General features: G+C 38.8%; 2 protein-coding genes across 2 annotated transcripts; both read left to right on the top strand.

The window, feature by feature from the left end:
- Positions 1-4,016: 4,016 nt before the first annotated feature.
- On the top strand, positions 4,017-6,328 carry LOC110049578 (uncharacterized). Its single transcript, XM_020755382.2, has one exon. It carries the CDS (start codon positions 4,126-4,128, stop codon positions 5,761-5,763), a length of 1,638 nt encoding a protein of 545 aa, XP_020611041.2. The 5' UTR covers positions 4,017-4,125; the 3' UTR covers positions 5,764-6,328.
- A 2,351-nt stretch (positions 6,329-8,679) lies between these two features.
- Positions 8,680-12,801, top strand: LOC110049581 (uncharacterized). The gene has a single exon (XM_020755384.2). It carries the CDS (start codon positions 8,901-8,903, stop codon positions 10,533-10,535), a length of 1,635 nt encoding a protein of 544 aa, XP_020611043.2. The 5' UTR covers positions 8,680-8,900; the 3' UTR covers positions 10,536-12,801.
- The last annotated feature ends 7,065 nt before the right edge of the window (positions 12,802-19,866 follow it).

A 19,866-nucleotide genomic window follows, 5' to 3' on the forward strand; every position in this document is an offset into this window, starting at 1 on the left:
GTTTGTCTTCAAACGTATCTGTGCAAGTATACCGAAGTCTTCCAAGCTTTACTGTTATGTGAAGGTTAGAAAACTTATAAAACATGAATGTAGTACAAAGATTACGAGCTTAAATAAAATTACACAACATGGAAAGAAGCTTTTGTTTAATTGCTCTAGCAGGGTTTATCAAGGGTTGATGAAGCTTAAATTTCGAGCAAATCGGTATTTATCATTGTTTACCTGTAATAGTTTGATGTGCCGGCACAAAAATCAGACCCATATATCAAATTTTTGTCAATTTAAACTGAGTACAGACATAGAGAAGAACCCTGGTTCTACTCCAATGTATATTGACCCAAGCAAAACAATATCAGCCCCTTATAGCCAAGGTAATGAGCTAATATTTGGACAGAATTCTGGACAATAATGTGTTGCAATGAGTTTATGCTCTTTGATCACAATAGCAAACAAGGAATCCATTCAGCCAATGACCTCATGGAAATAATGAATATTGGAAATCAGTTGTATTCAGGTTTGTCTCAGTTTGCCAGGCAATCCTTTTTAATGCAGTCAGAATTACCATCAATGCTAAATGTGTTCGAGACGGACTATCAACTTCAGTACAGTGAAAGCTACACTGGTACTCTCCATCAAGAGGCTGCCATAGAAGGATATCAATACTGTACTTCTTTGCTAAGAGCCTTTGAATCACTTTTGGCTGAAAATTACACTAATTTGGTATTGACAGTAGGGTGTACTGCTGTTGCTATCTATTGTAATGGTAATGTGGGGTTTAAAATATTTGATTCTCATGCAAGGGATTCATATGGTAGAAGCTATGCCCAAGGTACATGTGTGCTGCTTGAAGTATTGTCTCTTAGTGACTTAGTGCATTATTTTCAGAGTATACACAACAATGTTATGTTTGAGGTGAAAGGAGTAATAATTAATGAAGCTGAAAATGACATACTTGTTCAGACTTGTGTTAGTGAAACCATGAAGCTTAAGTTAAGTACTACTGTGGCTATTTATTCACTTTGCTATTCTATAATGAAATCCTGTGCTTATTGGACCTCAAAAACATTATCTTCTATTGTCGATAATGTCAAAAGATTATGTGATAGTTTATCTTTAGATATGAATTCACCATCCAATAAAAATTTGCCCAAAAGTGTTGATTTTTGTGGAGTTGAAGTAATTTTAGACCTTAAAAGTGATATTATTGAAGGAGTATTGTTTGAGTCAGTGCAAAGCAAATCTGTTCTCCAAAAATATTATAAAGAATAATAGTGAATGCACAGGGTTTTTGATATGGTTCGCATCTTTTTGCGTTAGCTGTATTTCAAAATCCATACAAAAATCAAAATATGTATATTCCCTCTTGGTCTATGATGAATGTCAAATCACTCCAGTTCAATATACTAAAAACATAAATGGTATTGCTTGTCTTGTTAAGGCTATTAGAAATGTTCAAAAAACATATCATTCAGCAGAGCATTACCAAATACAGTTTGTGTCATGTTTAACCAAATCTGTTGACAAGAATGAACGAAAAAGGATAATGAAAAATGAAAGGCAGAAACAGAATTATAAAGGGATGGAACCATGAAGGAAGACTATTATTTAACAAAAAGCAAGCAAAAGATTCTACAAATAAAAAAGAACTGCAAAAGAAACGAGCACAAAAATACAAAATAATGGATGCATTTAAGAAACAAAGGCTATCAAATAACTTTGAGATTTTCACGTTGCTTAAAGACGACTTCTGCAGCGTTCGACTTTTACATTGCAAGATGTTGGAAAAAAGCCCGAGTTCACGCAGTTATGCGTCTAGTTTGGCTTGAAAATTTGAACATGGCATACACGAAGATCTGGCTTTAGTTTATGTGAAAACGACTTTCTAGACATGCAAGAAAATGCTTACTCTATGATTCGCCAAATAAAAAACCTTACATGAACAGCTAATAGATTGATCAATATTGGGCTACATGCTTTTTACTTAGATTTCTAATTGGAAAATTTAGGGTTTTAGTTAGATATATTTATTTAAAGTGCCCTTAACCCCGAAATTTTTTTTCGCTGGAACGAATCTACTTGTTATTTGAAATACTTCTGCGAAAAATTTTTTGGGTTGGGTTAAATCTTCGATTTTCTGGGCCCCGACGAAATGTCGAAAATAGCTCCAAAACACCGCCATTTTGTTTCGCGACTGAGCTTGAGGGGAATGGGTCCAGCGGCTGTTGTGACGTCTACCCAGGAAGGTTGAATATCTCATGTCCTCTCATTTCCTTCAGGTGCAATACACATTCGAAAAGTGCGTAGAACGCCTTCCAGAGGTGCTATCGGCTGTTGCAGCAATATCCCAGATTTAAAGAAAAATATACTGTACAATTTACTGGCGATGATCGGTCAATGGTACAATAACACCGTAAACGATGGTTGATTTTGTCGAACCGAAACAAGCGAACTGAGTCTTTGAGAACCATTGAAGAACTCTCACTGGAATTTTTCCGGCAGACTTTCAAACGCTATTTTCAAAATTTTCTGCTTATTAAAGCCAACCAGCAGTTTGTAGAAATACTACCGACAACCTGTATCTTCCAATCCCGCAGTATTTATAACATAGCCGGCAAAGTTGTGTGATCAATCAAGAAGCGTTACGACCATTATATTGATATGTTAATAGTCGCAACTGTACGCCGCCAACCAACATTTATTTCTCTTTCGATTTAGATAAAAGTCTAAGATTAATCCTTTAGAATTACATAATAACAAAATTGTTAGACTCATAGAGTTTTTCGAAGGTTTGGAAATCAGCAGTGCGACAAACATTCTGTGCAATAGTGTGGAAAATATGACCACGTAACATTATCTGCGGACCGCTTAGGGAACACATCCTTTTTGCTTATCCGACGAATTTCACGGCAAACTTTGAGAAAAATTTACATTGGTTATATGGAGTTACGACTTAAAACGTGTGACAATGTGAAATCGGTTACTGTATGAAATGTTTCCTCTCGCTTTGCTTCCCGCACGATCGCGATTTTCAATCGATCCAAGCCAGTGTTCTGGAGGTCATCAAGTCTCGAAAACTGCAACACTTACGTCGCTCTTATAAACATGAAGCATTCGAGAAAGTAAAACACAAACTGGGTCTAATAGAACAATCATACCTTGACAAAATACATTCTCGCTAAGGACAAATGTAAACGGGCTATAAACACGCGTGGGAATCTTGTGTTTAGGTGACAAAATTACCATCCAAAGCAGTCCTTTAGTTTTCTTTCCTGCTTTCCGTTTGCCTGCTCCTTCACTTCACTTCTTTCCATTCCTAATATTCAAGGAGCTCGTCCGCAAAGAAGTCTTCCCCGTCGTCGCTTGAAATATTGCAAATCGCTCTCAAAGCTCTAAGCAGTGAGTTCACAGTTGTCAAACGTGCTCGATCGAAGTTTATTTCGGAGTCTTCGAAATCGAAACTTAACTTTGACTACAGTGACGAACAAGAAATGATTCTGAAACAAAACTTGGACGTTTTAGTCCCAAAAAATATTGGAACGATCAGTTTTGTTTTCCATTTTCTCGAGCAAATACAGAGAGCTGACTGAGGCGCCATTGTGTTTGGTTCCTGGGTAGGCGTCATTAGCAACCGCGCCGACCCAGACTCCCGAAAACGCGGTCGCGCAACACTTCAAGCGCGACTTTGAATGGCCATAGCAAATCGAGGATTCAACCAAATTCAAAAATTTTTTCGCTCAAATGCTTCGAATAGCAAATGAATTCGTTTTAACGAAAAAACATTTTTCGGGTTAGGTGTACTTTAACAGGTGGAGCAAAACAACCAACCTTTTTTCCTAAAAAAAATGAAATTTCGAAAGTATAAGTGTAAGAGAGAAAACAGACATAACAGTGATACGGCCCGCTGGTTTCTCCACAAAAGGCTTGGAACGAAACGGAAGCAACTGACACAGGAAGGCATAGTTTGTCAACTGCAGATTGTCACCGGCCGAATTTCATTTGAGCTGCTTGCTGTACTACTAAGATCAGCACTAACCAGGTGTCGGTTAGGAAACGTGCTCCTGGACTGACTGATACACTACGTCGGGCTTTGATATATTTGTTCAACTGATCTCCCAACTAAACACAATGAGTAGTAGCACACTGATCGAGGTGTTTGGCCACATCTTGTTCAGTTTCACACGAGGGGTGACAGAGCACTACAACCCACAAGAACCTGAATACATGGCAGAATCGTTTGGCTACAGTCCTCTAGAAAGCACAGGTCGAGAATGGCATCGTCACGGAGATCCTAATGAGGAGTGTATTTATCAAGAATACAGCGACAGACAAGCCACAAGCTTGGACTATCGAGCGTGGTCTAACAGCCATGAAATGAGAGTTATGAACGCGTGCGTAATAGAGGAAAACGACGAAACACAAGAAGATCACGAAGACGAAATCGAAGCCATGGCTTGGAAGCGACTCAGACCATCCGCTCTCCGAACAGTTTGTAAATCAATGTACATTGGACTTTTAATTTCTTTACTAACTGCCATCATCATAGGCTCAGTATTCATGTTGATCTGCTATCTATCCTTTACAACTGTAAACAACTGCGAATTTCACCCAAAGAGGTCCATTCCAGCAAAAGTGCAATGGGCGAGATCAATTTCTGATATAATCTCTACTGCTTTCCTATATCCTTCGTTCTTTGTATGTTCCTTATTTCTTTTTCGTCAAGGTCAGTTAATGGGGGTCAAACGAAAACTTATCCTGGTTGCTTGCCTTGCATATTTGTTGGATACAATTTATCGAGTGGTTCTACAAGCCAAGGGAATATCTCATTCCAAGCTTTCTACTGTGCAAAAACTTCCACTCAATATTTTGTTTTTTCTGAGTGTATTTTGTGGGGCCTGTCTTCTAACGAATCACTTCCGTCCTCTACGGACATCATGCAAAGAGAAGTTGGCTTTGTTCTTAAAAATGACAGTTCCCTTCTGTTCCATTATAATTGTTGCCGTTGCTGTGGTCACTATCATTTACCCACTGTATAACAAACAAAGTAAGGAAAGTATTCTTCGCCTGGTAATCGCACTCTTCGCTCCTCTCATTGGAGTGCTATTCAAAGTAGTCTCACGAATTCTTGTTCAGCGGCAAGAGAATATTACTCATCCGGGATATTCGTGTGCCCTGTTAGCGCCATTGTATTGTGTTTCAGCGATTATGTTCCGAGTGTTGCAAGCAGATCTTGACAGTTTACAATCCATGGCTGTTCTTGGATTGATTCACGGTGCTACAGAAGTCATAGAACGAAGCACCATGGTTGTTGCTGATCACATTTGTCACGTGATTTGGAAAAGAACATCAGCTCCTTGGGGAAGTTTTCGTACTCCTCGCTGTGAGAGACTAATGGCTGATATCACTATCATGAGCATGTTGTATGAATCAACTGCTATAGTGGCTGTTAACGGATTATTGTACGTGTATCAATATATATACTTACAAGACGATTCCCTTTTAGGGCTATTACGGTCTTTTGCTATCGCAACTTCAGTTCAACTGGTGATCGAGTGGTTTTTCACCAGTGTCTCTCTAGCAATCGAGACTCGCTATCAGAATATAGCTGTGATGACTGTTTGGCAAAGAAGATGGAAACGACACAGTTTACTGGCAATTGCAACTACTATGTTATCAGCGCTATGGGTCAGCGCAAACCTTTTAGACATGGCACATGAGCGTTTTGAGGAGCCATTAAATCAGCCTTGTAAAATGCCGTTTGCTTAAAACTTTGATCTGCCGGTTGGTCGACCCGAACAATGCCACACCGCTGACTACTAAGATCCGTGATTCCGGTTGTAGGCTTCCAATGTATTGTGAATTTTTGCGCCGTTAGTATTGAGTGACAGCAAATCAGACACCTAACGGCTCAGTGTATTGTTACGTTATCAGCATGGAATTTTGGGATGGAATCTTTGACTTGTCTCGACTAAGGAAGAACTGGACCTTAAATGGACCTTTAAGTCTATATTTCTGATGGGGTGTTTCCTAATATGATCCTTAGTTCGGTGTAGTTTAGGCTAAAATAGCAATTTTAAATCAGACAGTGGCCTTAGAAAAGTTTACACTGACTTTGTAAAGGGATTTGGTTTTGGTTTGACTGAGCTCTGCGATTGGCTTAAAAAAATTCAGTTTCGATAAGCGTCACGCCCTTTCAGTATAAAGAGCTGATATTTTTGTAACTTGGTCATCAGTAAATGAAGTGCTCGTTCTTATGTGCAAATATTGTAAACAAAGATTATCCTATTAGCTGAATCTATTTACCTTTTTATGCTACTTTTAAATTTGTAAATGTTGCCATGCGATTGTAGTATCAGACATAATATCATAAGTTATTAGTTTCTTTTTAGCCAACTTGTTGATTTTTTGCTTATATATACCTTATCACATGATATTTTCGCGACACGTTAATTTCGCGAATTTCGCGATTTAAAAAAAAATCGCGAAATTAAAGTGATTAAAGTGACGCGAACAATAAGTCAAAGTGATTCAAAATACAAAATTTCCGCCAAATCGCGGAATTTAAGTGTCGCGAAATATGCGCACCTCAAAATCGCGAAATAAACGTGTCGCGAAAATTTCATGTAATAAGGTATATACCAAAGTTTTTATTTGTCACTGTCATGAGATATTATTTCTCAAAAGCAGGTTGTTTTTGTTTGAGATTATTAGTGATACAATAGAATAAAGGTATCTGTCAGAGACTTTGGCCAGAATCCTCTACAATGCCAGGCTGAGAATGGTATTATCATCCTTAAAAGCCTTGTTAATATCGAAATTGGTGAAGGTCTAACTAAACTGTTCTAGCTGTGTGGATTTTGTAGCCTCCCAAAGTTTTTTACTGAAAAAGACAGTCAAAACAGAGGAGTATTTCGTTATGTAAATTTATGGGACGTACGAAAGCAACAAATTCGAACAGAGAGATTCAACCAGACAGTTTCCATTCCTTGCTGTTGTTATGAAAATTACCTCATGTTGTTAACTAGATGTGTAACGAGTTATAGATACGCTTGAAGTTTAAAGAGTTGACTCGAAAATCTAGATTTACTCTTGGCTACGCTCATTTACGTCTCCAGATCTAGAGCCGCATGTCTATACCTGTCCATCTTAGCCGGCACTGAAGTTCTTAGTTCAAACAAGTAGCTGATCATATCATAGGTCTCCTGACCCACTTTTCCCTCGTGCCAAGCTAAGAGTGACATTTCATGCGCCTCTCTCGCGCTCAACAAACTCGTCCATGTATCCAGACAAAATAAACTTGACTGAAACAGGCTAAACAGAAACGCCGGATAAGCATGAAGCGATTCTTTATTATTGACAGCTTCGATACTGATCGAGACTTCCTTAGCTGAATGCTAATCACATAGTTCTTCAAAATGATAATTATGATATTGGGACAAAGGGAGCTACGCACGTTAAACGAATAAAATGATACCTTGCTCAAATTTTGTGTACTTCAGTAAGTCACGTCAACTTCATCTGAAAGATAACAGTTTGAAAGTTGAAAGTGAAGAATGATCATCGCAGTTAATTTTCCAGTTTAAGCAATTGGAAAGAAGAAACCTGAAAAAATCAGGGCTTCAACGGGATTCGAACCCGTGACCTCCGCGATACCGGTGCGATGCTCTACCAACTGAGCTATGAAGCCACACATTGGGAGCGAGGTCAATTAGTTGAGTTCATATCTTCCCGTGAGGAGTGAAATGATGTGAAGTTTATATGAAATAATTCACATATGAACTGCGGTTGTAGATGAAAGTGAATAATGATCATCGCAGTTAATTTTCCAATTGCTTAAATTGGAAAATTAACTGCGATGATCATTCTTCACTTTCATCTACAACCGCAGTTCATATATGAATTATTTCATATAAACTTCACATCAGTTTGAAACTTGTTGACCAAAGATTTCGAAAAGCACTTTGGAATCCCCGCAATTATCCAGTTATTCAGCTAAAAGTAACAGTAGCTATAGTTCTTGTGCGCACAGTCAATCCACTTTGAAATTTCAAACCATGACTTTAAGTAGTTCGTTGAACCAAGCAGACATGAGTAACACGCTGATAAAGGTGTTCAGGGTTCATTGTGTTAAGTTTGTCGTGAGGCAAAATTGCATATGCTGGAAAAAAAGCTAGAAAAAGGCTGAGAAGAAAAGTAAGTTTCGATCCATGGACGCACGGGTCGAGAAGAATGACGTGCTTCGATCCAGCCACTGACAGAAAATGCAGCCAAGTTCAAACCACTAAAAGATGTTTGAGAACACTTTAAAAACACAGTTCCTTTTGCTTAAAAATTCATTCCAAGTTATCATGCTATCAGATCAACAAATTAAATTTAAGTTTTTGGCTTGAAAATTTCAATATAGCATACACGAAGATCTGGCTTTAGTCTCTGTGAAAACGGCTTTCTAAGAAGAAAAGAAAATGCTTACTCTATGATTTGCCAAATAAAAAACCTTACACGAACAGCTAATAGATTGATCATTATTGGGCTACATGCTTTTTACTTAGATTTTTAAGTGGAAACTTTAGGGTTTTAGTTATAGATATTTATTTAACAGGGGGAACAAAAAACAACCTTTTTTCATAAAAAAATGAAATTTCGAAAGTATAACTTTAACGGACGAAACAGACAACAGTGATACGGCCCGCTGATTTCTCGACAAAATGCTTGGAACGAAACTGTAGCAAATAACACAGGAAGACATAGTTTGTCAACTGCGATTGTCACCAAATTTCAGTTATGCTGCTTGCTGTTCTCCTAAGATCATCAGTGTCGATAAGGAAACGGGCTCCTACACTGACTAATTAATATACTACTTGGGTTTTACAATATTTGTTCAACTGATCTCCCAACCAAACACAATGAGTAGCAGCACACTGATCGAGGTATTTGGTCATATCCTGTTCAGTTTTACACGAGCAGTGACAGAGCACTACAACCCACAGGAACCTGAATACATGGCAGAGTCGTTTGGCTACAGTCCTCTGGAAAGCACTGGCCAAGAATGGTATCGTCACGGAGATCCTGATGAGGAGTGTATTTATCAAGAATACAGCGACAGAGAAGCCACAACTTTAGACTTCATAAGCTCCAGCAGAATTAATGCAAGCCTCACAGACGCAAGTTTGCCAGAGGAGAATGAAGAAACACAGGAAGATCAGCAAAATGAAGATACAGCAATGGCCTGGAAGCGACTCAGACCATCCGCTTTCCGAACGGTTGGTAAATCAATGTACATTGGAGCTTTGATTTCTTTACTAACTGCTACAATCATTGGTTCAGTATACATGTTGATCTCATATTTATGTTTTAAAACTGTAAACAACTGTGAATTTCACCTAAAGAGGTCCATCCCAGTACACGTCCAATGGATGAGATCAATTTCTGACGCAGTCGCTTGTGTTTTTCTATACGCTTCGTTCTTTGTAGTCACCTTATTTCTTTTTCGCCCATATCAGTTAATGAAGGTGAAAGGAAAACTGATCCTAGTTGCTTGCCTTGCATATTTCTTGGACACAAGTTATCGAGTGGTTCTACAAGCCTTGGGAATATCTCATTCCAAGCTTTCTACTTTGCAAAAAATTCCACTTTATGTTTTGTTTTTTATGGGTGTGTGTTGGCAAGCCTATCTTCTAACGAATCACTTCCGTCATCTGCGACAGACAAGAAGAGAGCAGATGGCTTTATTCTTACAAATGACGGCTCCCTGCGGATCTATTGTAATTCTTGCCATTGCTGTGAAATGTATTATTTACCCACTTTATAACAAGCAAAGTACGGAAAGTAAACTGCGCCTGGTAATCGCACTCTTCGCTCCTCTCGTTGGAGTCCTATTTAAAGTGATCTCGCGAATTTTTGTTCAGCGGCTAAGCAGCATTACCCATTCGGGATATGCGTGTGCCTCAATAGCGCCACTGTATTGTTGTTCAGCGATTATGTTCCGAGTGTTGCAAGCCGATCTTGACAATTTACAATCCATGGCTGTTCTTGGATTGATTCACGGCGCCACAGAAGTCATCGAACGAAGCACGATGGTTCTGATTGATCACATTTGTAATATGATCTGCAAAAGAACATCAGCTCCTTGGGGAAGTTTTCGTACTCCTCGCCGTGAGAGGCTAATGGCTGATATTGCTATCATGAGCATGTTGTTTGAATCAACTGCTATAGTGTCTGTTAACGGCGTTTTGTACTTGTATCAATATATATACTTAAAAGACTATTCCCTTTTAGAACTGCTACAGTCTTTTGCTATCACAACTTCAGTTCAACTGGTGATCGAGTGGTTTTTCACCAGCGTCTCTCTAGCGATTGAGACTCGCTATCAGAATATAGCTGTAATGGCTGTTTGGCAAAGAAGATGGAAAAGACACATTTCAGTTGCAGTTGTAGTTACTATTTCGGCAGCCCTCTGGGTTAGCGGAAGCCTTTTAGACTTGGCACATGAGCGTTTTGAAGAGCCTTCACATCAGCCTTGTAAAATACCGTTTGCTTAAAAGTAGAGACTTTGATCTGCAATCTGCTTGAACCAAACAGTGCCACACTGTCGACCCACTAAGATCCATGATTCTGTTTGTGCACTTCCCATACATGGATTGTGAGTTTTTGTGTCATTTATAGTGAAGTAACAACGAATCCGACACCAAACGGCTATTTTTTTTAGACAATTTTCTTAAACAATTTTTTTGAGACAATTTTTTTAAAACAATTTTTTAAGACATTTTTTTTTGAAACAATTTTTTTAAAACAATTTTTTTAAGACAATTTTTTTAATACAATATTTTTAAAAGGTAAACTAGTGAGCAGCACTATGTGAACTGCAGTTGTAAAACTTGTTTATTCTCCGACGCGTTTTGCCTAACTATCGTAGACTTCTTTAGGGAGTTTTACAAACATACATTAAACGCCTGTATTTAGTGGCAACTATTTCGATGGCCACAAACCACAAAGGTTTGGCCGGATTTACGAAAGGGAACAGGGGAAGCTGTGAAATATTTACGCAAGGCGTGATAGAGTTTTGGGGGCAACGGTTTTAGCTAAAATCCAGATCTTGAAGACAAACTCTTTACGTTACGCAAAGAACTACGAAAGAACATTGTGGTTGGCAAACCGCATTGGAGGAACAATCTCACAAAGCAGGAGCGAGAAGAACTTCACGAACTGAAATTCAATCTTAGCATCAGAGTTTTGCCTACAGACAAAATTCTGGGGCCAGCTCTTTTGTCTACGGATTGGGTCCAAGCCGAGACACTTAGACATTTGCATAACGAGCTGTCATATGGTAAAGTCACACAACAGGACTGGTATGATAATCGTCTTAATGTTATTAGCTCTTGCGAAAAGCTTATGTCTATCTATAGTAGATTTATTTTCTCTAACGTAGCTCGCTTTTTGCGTAGTTTCGAACATTTTGTTAGTTCGGCAAAATTTCATATTATCCCTAAGATCCACAAAGACCCGATGATGACCGATGGTGGGTAGGCCTATTGCCGCCTCCCATTCCTATATTATTAGGCCTATAAGTATTTTTGTTGACGAGCTCATTAAGCCTAAAATACGCATGCCTACTGTACTTAGGGACTTGGGTGAGCTTATTCAATTACTAGAGAGCAGGGTATTGCCCAATACGGATTGTTTCCTGGTTACGACGGATGTTGTATCGCTCTATCCTAACGTGGACACCAAGAAGGTATTAGTCGTCCTTGACTCTCTCCTTCGGTAAGCAAGGATTCCTGAGACCCCACTATTGATTCAGCTCGCCAGACTTGTTTTTGAAAACAACTATTTATCTTCTAAATTTAGCCCGGATATGTTTCATCAAGAGTTTGGTATAGCTATGGGCACTCCTTTTGCAGTCACAGTAGCGAACGCTTTTATGTATCATCACGAGAAAGATATTGTAGAGCATTACTCCCAGTATCCGTTATACAAACGGTTTATTGATGACATTTTTGTTATCTGGTGTGGGCCCAAAGATACCCTACTAGAATTTCTAGGCTCTCTTAACAACAAAACCGATCGCCTTAAGCTTACTTATTGCACTAGCGATAGTAGCATTTCTTTTCTGGATCTATTTCTCTATAGAGATAATTTTTCGAGCGTGCTGCAATTTTCAACCTTTCAGAAGCCTCTAAACAAAAACCTGTACATACCCTTCGAGGTGTTTCATCCTCCTAGCAATAAGAAAGCCTTTGTTAAAGGGGAATTAATGAGGTATGCTAGAAACAGTTCTTCCTTTAAAGGAGAACTGAAGGCAAAAATCAAGTATTTTTTTTCTTATGGTTTAGATCTACAATCATGGACAAAAGTCTTGGGACAAATTTACACTTTTGGCGCTTTTGCGCACACGCGGGAGGCGAATACTACTGGTTAACATTGCCCCCCACCCCCCATACAATGTCGAAAACTACTACCTGCAATTTCTTCTGATTTTCAACACTGTGTTGGGTGGGAGGCGGGGGGCGGGGGGTAGTAACGCGTTTTTAAATGGAAAGCAGCGCTTTTAAACTTCAGTAGTAAAACACAGAAAATTCGTAAATTAAGTGTCTCAAGGACTTTTGTCCACGATTGTTTTATATTGATGTTTTAAACTTTTTTTTCATTTCGGCCTTTTTTTGACTTCAAAAAAAAAATAGCTTTTACTGTGATTTTAGGCTATTGGCATTGCGGCTCAGAATGGGTGGGTCAGCGATCACTTTAGTAGTTTATGACGTATGGTATGGGAAACATGTGCGAGAGACTTAAAAACAGAAGCAGAGTTTTGAGCGATGTTGACCTTGTTGGTTAGTGTAGTAAGAAAGATTTGCAACATTGAACATGGAAAGATGCCTTTAAGCAGTCCTCCGACGTGATATCTTTACTAGAATGTTCCAACTTGGACATGGAAGCGTGAATTTTCGCTTTTCGCTTGGACATGGAAGTGTGAGTTATTTTGCGAGCCTCGAGCTGCGAGCCACGAGTCTCTTTTTGCGAACCTCGAAAGATTCCCATCAAAAAGTCGAAAAACGGGCATGAAGGGGGGCTTCCATTATGCCAATATAGATCCAATACGATCAAACAGGGTCAACCAAGAGGAATCGGACTCTTACCATTTTTTATTCCTTTTCCGAATTCCTACATAAGGGAAGAGAAGTAGGGCAGTGAAGAGGTTTGTCAAAAATGTAACGGCAAATTTCGGTCGGACCGGTGTGACCGAAATAAGTGGACCACCTCCAGAAGTGACCTCGAATATTCCGGTCGGAAGAAATTTCCATTTGACTTCCGACTGTCCGAAATTTCAGGAATCTTTGGCATAATGGAACTTTTTGGTACTCGTAGCTGCAAGCTACGAGTGATTGTGAAATAGATTTTTATCGAGAAAACACAGAAAATAGGACGCGTTGTAACACTGGAAGAGAATTAAACAAGGATTTGTCGAGTACAAGTACGTTGTGAGTGTGCGAGTTAAGGTGTACCTCACAAGTTTGGTACAGAGGTAAACTTTTGCTTGATCTTTAATTAGTTTGCAAGGAGTTGTGATTTTTTCAGCACAGTAGATTGTACTGACTCTCACTGGGCCGGGCGGATGGGTTTTATCCCCAAACTTTTGAATTGTTCGAAATAAGCAGTCGTCCAGTATTACAGGAGAACTATTAAAAAAAAAGACAATTAAGAGCCTGGTTTCCCAAGAGACAAAACAACGGACAACTGGGAACCAAAAAATAAATAAATAAATAAATAAATAAATAAATTATGCATCTTTCGTGGCGGAGTTTCTCGATGACAATTACGTAAAATTCGCCTCACTTGAACGTTTCCCTGTTTGTATTTGAATGCTAGTCAATTTTGCATAATCAACATTTTGATACGAAAATTTGCGAAGGAAACTCATTCATAGCTCATTCATCTCATTCATATCTGAAACTTCAAAATCCGTTTTGATACAGATGGAAAAACTACCTGCGCGAAATTTCACGCGCGAAAGAAAATCGAAAACGTTTATTCTTTCTTCTGCCAAGTGTAGCATTTACTGAGTAAAACGTTAACGTTAAATTAAAAACTCAAAAGAAAAAAAAAAAACACAGTGGCTCGCAAAAATACGCTCGCGGCTCGCGGCTCCGGCTCGCAGTGCATTCGCACATTAGTTACACTCGTTCTCGGGTGTCTATACTAGTCTTGTGTCTTTTTAGTTGCATAATTATTCATTGTCAGCTTCTAAAAGCTTCTATAGTTAACGTTGCGACAGTTTTAGGGTTTGACTGAATTACATTTCGAGTAAGTTCAGCGCTTCAATAGACGGAAATCCCATGATTGCAGTTTACATTGTCACTGTCAAATTTTGCAGCTTCTCTTAAACTGTATCATGACAATGTGCCAAACTTGCTCAACTTGAAAGATTTCATTCACCTCGGCTCTAGATCTGACCAAGAAAGCGTTATGTAATCTCTTATACCATCTTAGTGATGAAGAGACAAAATCGACTTAAAGCAACGGAGTACGTTGCCCTAGATTTTGAGAAGGAGCAGTTCTCAAAATTACAGAGGAATTAAACTTATAGTGGCACCAAATAAGTAAGAAAACAGTTGAGTTGAACGTATTATGTTTTATTTGTTAAGGACTGATTGACAGTGTGTAACATCATGATGTCAGTAGCGTTAACTTTAAATTGCCTTCAACATGTGTCTATTTAATCATGCAGAACTAAAACTAGCCAAAAGTAATTTTATTTTCCAGCATCCAAAATAAGATGTAATGCATACAGACTATACTTTATTCCTTGAGCAAAATACAAGGAACAATGAAGAACTTACTAAAGAATAATTTTTTGTGTACGTAATTTACACACTGTACATTAATGTACATGGTTGTATTCAATATTAGGTTTGATTCAAAAGCTAAGAATATCATTTCTTTGCTCTGCATAGAAAAGAAGTGTATTAAAACAAAATTAATGTGGCATTACTCAAAGGTTCTGTTGACATTTCAGTTCATTTTCTTCTTCATGTGGTTCTACATGCACATGCAAATTATGAGGAGGCTCATCATCCGTCATACTTTCCTCTTCTGAAAAGTTGTCTTCATGTTTAACTTTGGGGTTGTCTTGTGCTGCCCCCGATGGTTTCCAGGTCTTGAGTGAGCGGGCTTCTTTAAGCATCTGTTTGCAAACAGGATAGCCCTTTTTAATCTCTTTGTGAACTTGTTGAATGTGATTTGACAGGCGCTTAACCACTGATTTGCATCCTGAAATAGGACACCTCCTGTGGCGGTGATAGTCTTTTGATTTCTTCTCCGTTTTAGCCCCTGATGATTGTTGGACAGGCTTTTCGACATGTTTCGGAAGGAAACTTTTCCTTAGTCCAAATCTAGAAGTGGCCTTCTTTGCCTCTTCCTTGGTCCACTTGTGGGCATCTCTCAAGTGGCGTGGGAGATGAACTACTTTGGACTTACAGCCTTTTAATGGGCAGCTCCGTGGTACTCTTTCTTTTCCCTTTTTTACCTGTACGTGCTTACCGTCTCCACCCTCATTGTCGCTGCTCCAGCCAGCGCTGGTGGGGAACTCCTGGGTGTCAGTATAGAAAAACACAAGCAACTGCAGCAGAAATTGATTTCATCCATTGGACTTTTACTGGAATGGACTTCTTTGGGTAAAATTCGCAGTTGTTTACAGTTTTAAAACATAGATAGTAGATCAACATGTATACTGACCCAATGATGGTGGCAGTTAGCAAAGAGATCAAAGCTCCAATGTACATTCATTTACAGACCGTTCGGATAGCGGATGGTCTGAGTCGCTTCCAAGCCATTGCTCCGTTTTCGTCTTCGTGATCTTCTTGTGATTCGTCGTTTTCCTCTATTGAGCAAGCGTTTACAAGCCTGATTGCCAGGTTGTTAGACTGCGCTCGATAGTCCAAGCTTGTGGCTTCTCCGTCGCTGTATTCTTGATAAATACACTCCTCATCAGGATCTCCGTAACGATACCATTCTTGGCCCGTGCTTTCTAGAGGGCTGTAGGCTTAAGACACTGCCGTGTATTCAAGCTCTTCTGGGTTGTATTGCTCTGAAACTTCTTTTGTTAAACTGAACACGATATGACTAAACACTTCCAAAAGTGTCCTGCTGCTGCTACTCATCGTTAATCGGTGACCAGTATATCAAATACTTTAAACCCTATTAGTGTATTAGTTAGTTAGTGCAGGAACCTAACTCTAAGCGACAGTTAGTAATACTGAGATTCGATGACAAACGTTTTGCAGTGCGTGCTGATTGTTTTCGTGCTCCTGCATATGATAATGAGGGTTTCACCCGCCGGCTAAATTAGCTCGCCTCTGTCATATGCTAATTTAAGAATTATTAGTATGCTGCTTGTTTTTTTGTCACTTAGATAATATATCGAACACGCGAGACAGCCATCGCATTTCAAATATCGGGAACAAATTTAAAATGACGGGTAGTGGAGTTCATCTTAACACATTTAATAGATGAAGTCCGACAAACTTCAAAGAAGCAAACACCGATGACACTATTTATGCTGGAATGTTCGACTGTGTGCCGTCTTTCTGCTCATACACTGAGCTTGAATAACGTGACCTTAACATTTCTATTGGCTAGTTGCCGAGACGACTCGTGACACCAATTTTAGTGGTTTGGTTCCGCGTTCCTGCATATGATAATGAAGGGTTTTACCCGCTAAATCAGTTCGTCTCTGCCACATACTAATTAAAGGACGAAATCCCAATAGTTATTATTCAGCATTGTTATATGGCTGTGCCTCACAAGGACTGGGAACTACCGAATTCACGAATTTGATTGCCTGAAATCGATATTGACCGCGGTCTAGATTTTCCTATCTAGACCGGCATCTAGACCGGTTTCATTTTGGGTTGAAAAAGTAGCAAACTAAAGTACAAAAATGTTAACCGTATTCTTTTATGTTCTTCTCAATCATTTATGGATCGGAAGTGCTAAAAAGCCTGATGACAAAAAAAAAAAAGAGTACAGAGGACGAGCAAATTTCGGCAGTTTTAAGTTAAGCTCATCGCCGTTCGCAAGCGAAATGTCAGCAAACCAGTTACATTAAACGAATTAAAGTTTTGTTCTTTGCCATATAATAAACATCTTATTAACCGAGCTAAGTCGGTCTGTATGGGAGATTATTATATGGCTGTGTCTCACAAGAACTGGGAATTACCGAATTCACGAATTTGATTGGCTGAAATCGATATTGACCGCGGTCTAGATTTTCCCATCTAGACCGGCGTCTAGATCGGTTTCATTTTGCGTTGACAAAGTAGCAAACTAAAAAACAAAAATGTTCACCATTTTCTTTTATTTTCTTCTCAATCATTTATGGAAGTGCCAAAAAGCCTGATGACAAAAAAAAGTAAAGAGGACGAGTAAATTTCGGCAGGTTAAAGTTAAGCTCATCGCCGTTCGCAAGCAAAATGTCAGCAAACCAGTTACATTAAATGAATTAAAGTTTTCTTCTTTGCCATATAATAAACATCTTATTAATCGAGCTAAGTCGGTCTGCATGGGAGAATCTTGACCTCGGTCAAGATTCTCCCATACAGACCTCCAGCTCGGTTACTAAGAGCTAAAAACATTCCTTATCAGTATGCTGCTTGTTTTGTTGTAAGTTTAACGATACTGTGATCGCATTTCAAACATTGGGAACAAATTTAAACATGACGAACATTGGCGTTTTTCAGACCATAGTTCAGTAATAGATGAAGTCCGACAAACTTCAAAAGAGCAAACAAAGATGACGCTATTTATGCTAAAAGTTCGACGGCGCAGCGTCTTTTGTCTTCTGGTCACTGTCCACTGAACTCAGAGAATAACGGTCAGAAAGACTTTCCTATTGGTTAGTAGCTTACATAGAAGTAAACTCCTATCGTGTTTCCTGCATCTATTAACTATGTTTTGACGCCAATTTGATTCGTGTGAAATTGTGACCGAGCTGTGTTCGCCCCCTGTTCGCTATCTCTTCTGAGACCTAAATTAAGGAGTTATGATGGATTGTACTGATAAATACCGAAAGTAATCATCCCCGTAATTATTGACTATAAAATAGTAACTTTAAGCTACTCCAGGGCGACCCTAAAACGGGCCGAATTTTAACTCAAACGTAACACCAGTTATTTCAGTTAAACTATGGACAAGAATCTTGGCAGCCCTTGAGTCAAAGTTCTCTCAAATCCAACGAATAACTCTTGTCGTTTCTTTCTCAAAGCTCTCAACGTGTCCGGTCGGAAACGCTAAATCAAAATCACCGACGGTTTTGATTGTACATCTAACAATGTAAAATAAAGCATAACTTTCACTATGTTTTAATATGTTTTACTTTGGTTGGACTGGAATAAGACTAAGAAATCGTTTCCGCGAACATCATTACTGTAATACTTTGTGGAGCAGAAAATTCAGACCCATAGAAAAGTTGACAAGACCCTGAGTGTCATGAACCCTGATGATGAGAATATGCCGAAAACGTTGGGTTTTATAATAGATTTTCCATTCTAGTTTTTAGCCTTGTAGACATATTATTTTGCCTTTAGTACCGTTTATTATTTTCCGAAATAACCAGGATTCATGAAGCTTCTCGGCTTGGCTTTATAGAGACTCTGACATTTTTTTGCTTGTATTGCATCCCTCGGGGGGTGGGGTGGGGGTACTTTCTAAAATGGCTGATACGGGGAAGCTCCGTCCGAAACGGGTACCTTTCTCAGGCTTCAGGTATATTGAAGGGTGGGAATTTCACAAGTTGAGGTATATGAAAGGGTAGGGAAATCGGAGTATCTTGACTCCCACTACAACACCAACTGAACAAATAGTACTTTTTCTTTGTAATGTCCCTGCTGCTATTTCTTGGTGTTCTCCCATACTATTATTCCTAATTTCATTGCAAGGGTTTAGAAAAGGGAGACAGTGTTCTAAAGTAGATATGTGAAAGAGGTACCTTTTTCAATATAAGGTGTACGAAAGGGGTAGCTTTTCTTTCAAAATAGTATACAGAAGGGTAAGGGGTTTAACCTCGGGGCGGGGCTTCCCCCCTGGAAAACTTTCTGAAGTGGTCCCCACCCCCAGGGATTGCATGACGCCAATTATTTACGCAATAATATCTCAAACGAATTCACCCTTTGGGTAATAATTGTCAAAAATAAACTTTATTTATAGTGAGAATTAAATAACTTGGTTATAAAAGAAATAATAATCAACAAATTAGCTAAATAAAAGTAATGGTATATAATATTATACCCACTACAATCTAAAGTTAAGTAAATACGAGTCAACCAACAGGGTAATCTTTGTCTACAATATTTGTACATAAGAACGAGCACTTCATTTACCGCCGAGCTACAAAAATATCAATTCTGAATATTGAAAGATCATGACACGCGCGACAGACTATATCAAGAAATTGGTCAGAACGCTTATCCAAACTGTGCTTAATATTATGGCAATCGCAGCACTCAGTCTAAGAAAAACTAAAAAAAAAAATAATTTTTTTGCAAAGTAAGGGCTCTATTACAAATCACATTACGAACCACCCTGTAAGAAAGTGGGCACTAAAAGCCGTACTTTTTTAACTCGGAAAAAACATAGAACTAGCAAGAGCTGGTGACGATATGATGGCGTGACACTGAAAGCGATTTTACATTTTGGCAATCGAAATATACGAGCAAATATCCTTTATTCCCCTTGTTTTTTTTTTTGGTTTTTTTGGTTTGTTTTTTTTTTGGGAGGGGGGAAGGGGGAGGGGTTTGTTTGATGTTGTTTTTGCGGAGTTTCCTGAAAGCAATTTCATTCACAATGTGCCTTTGAATAAAATAACTCTAAAACGTTTACAGA

The sequence above is a fragment of the Orbicella faveolata genome, unplaced genomic scaffold (assembly GCF_042242905.1).
Source record: "Orbicella faveolata isolate gen_17 unplaced genomic scaffold, um_ofav_v1 contig_2, whole genome shotgun sequence".
NCBI classification, from domain to species: domain Eukaryota; kingdom Metazoa; phylum Cnidaria; class Anthozoa; order Scleractinia; family Merulinidae; genus Orbicella; species Orbicella faveolata.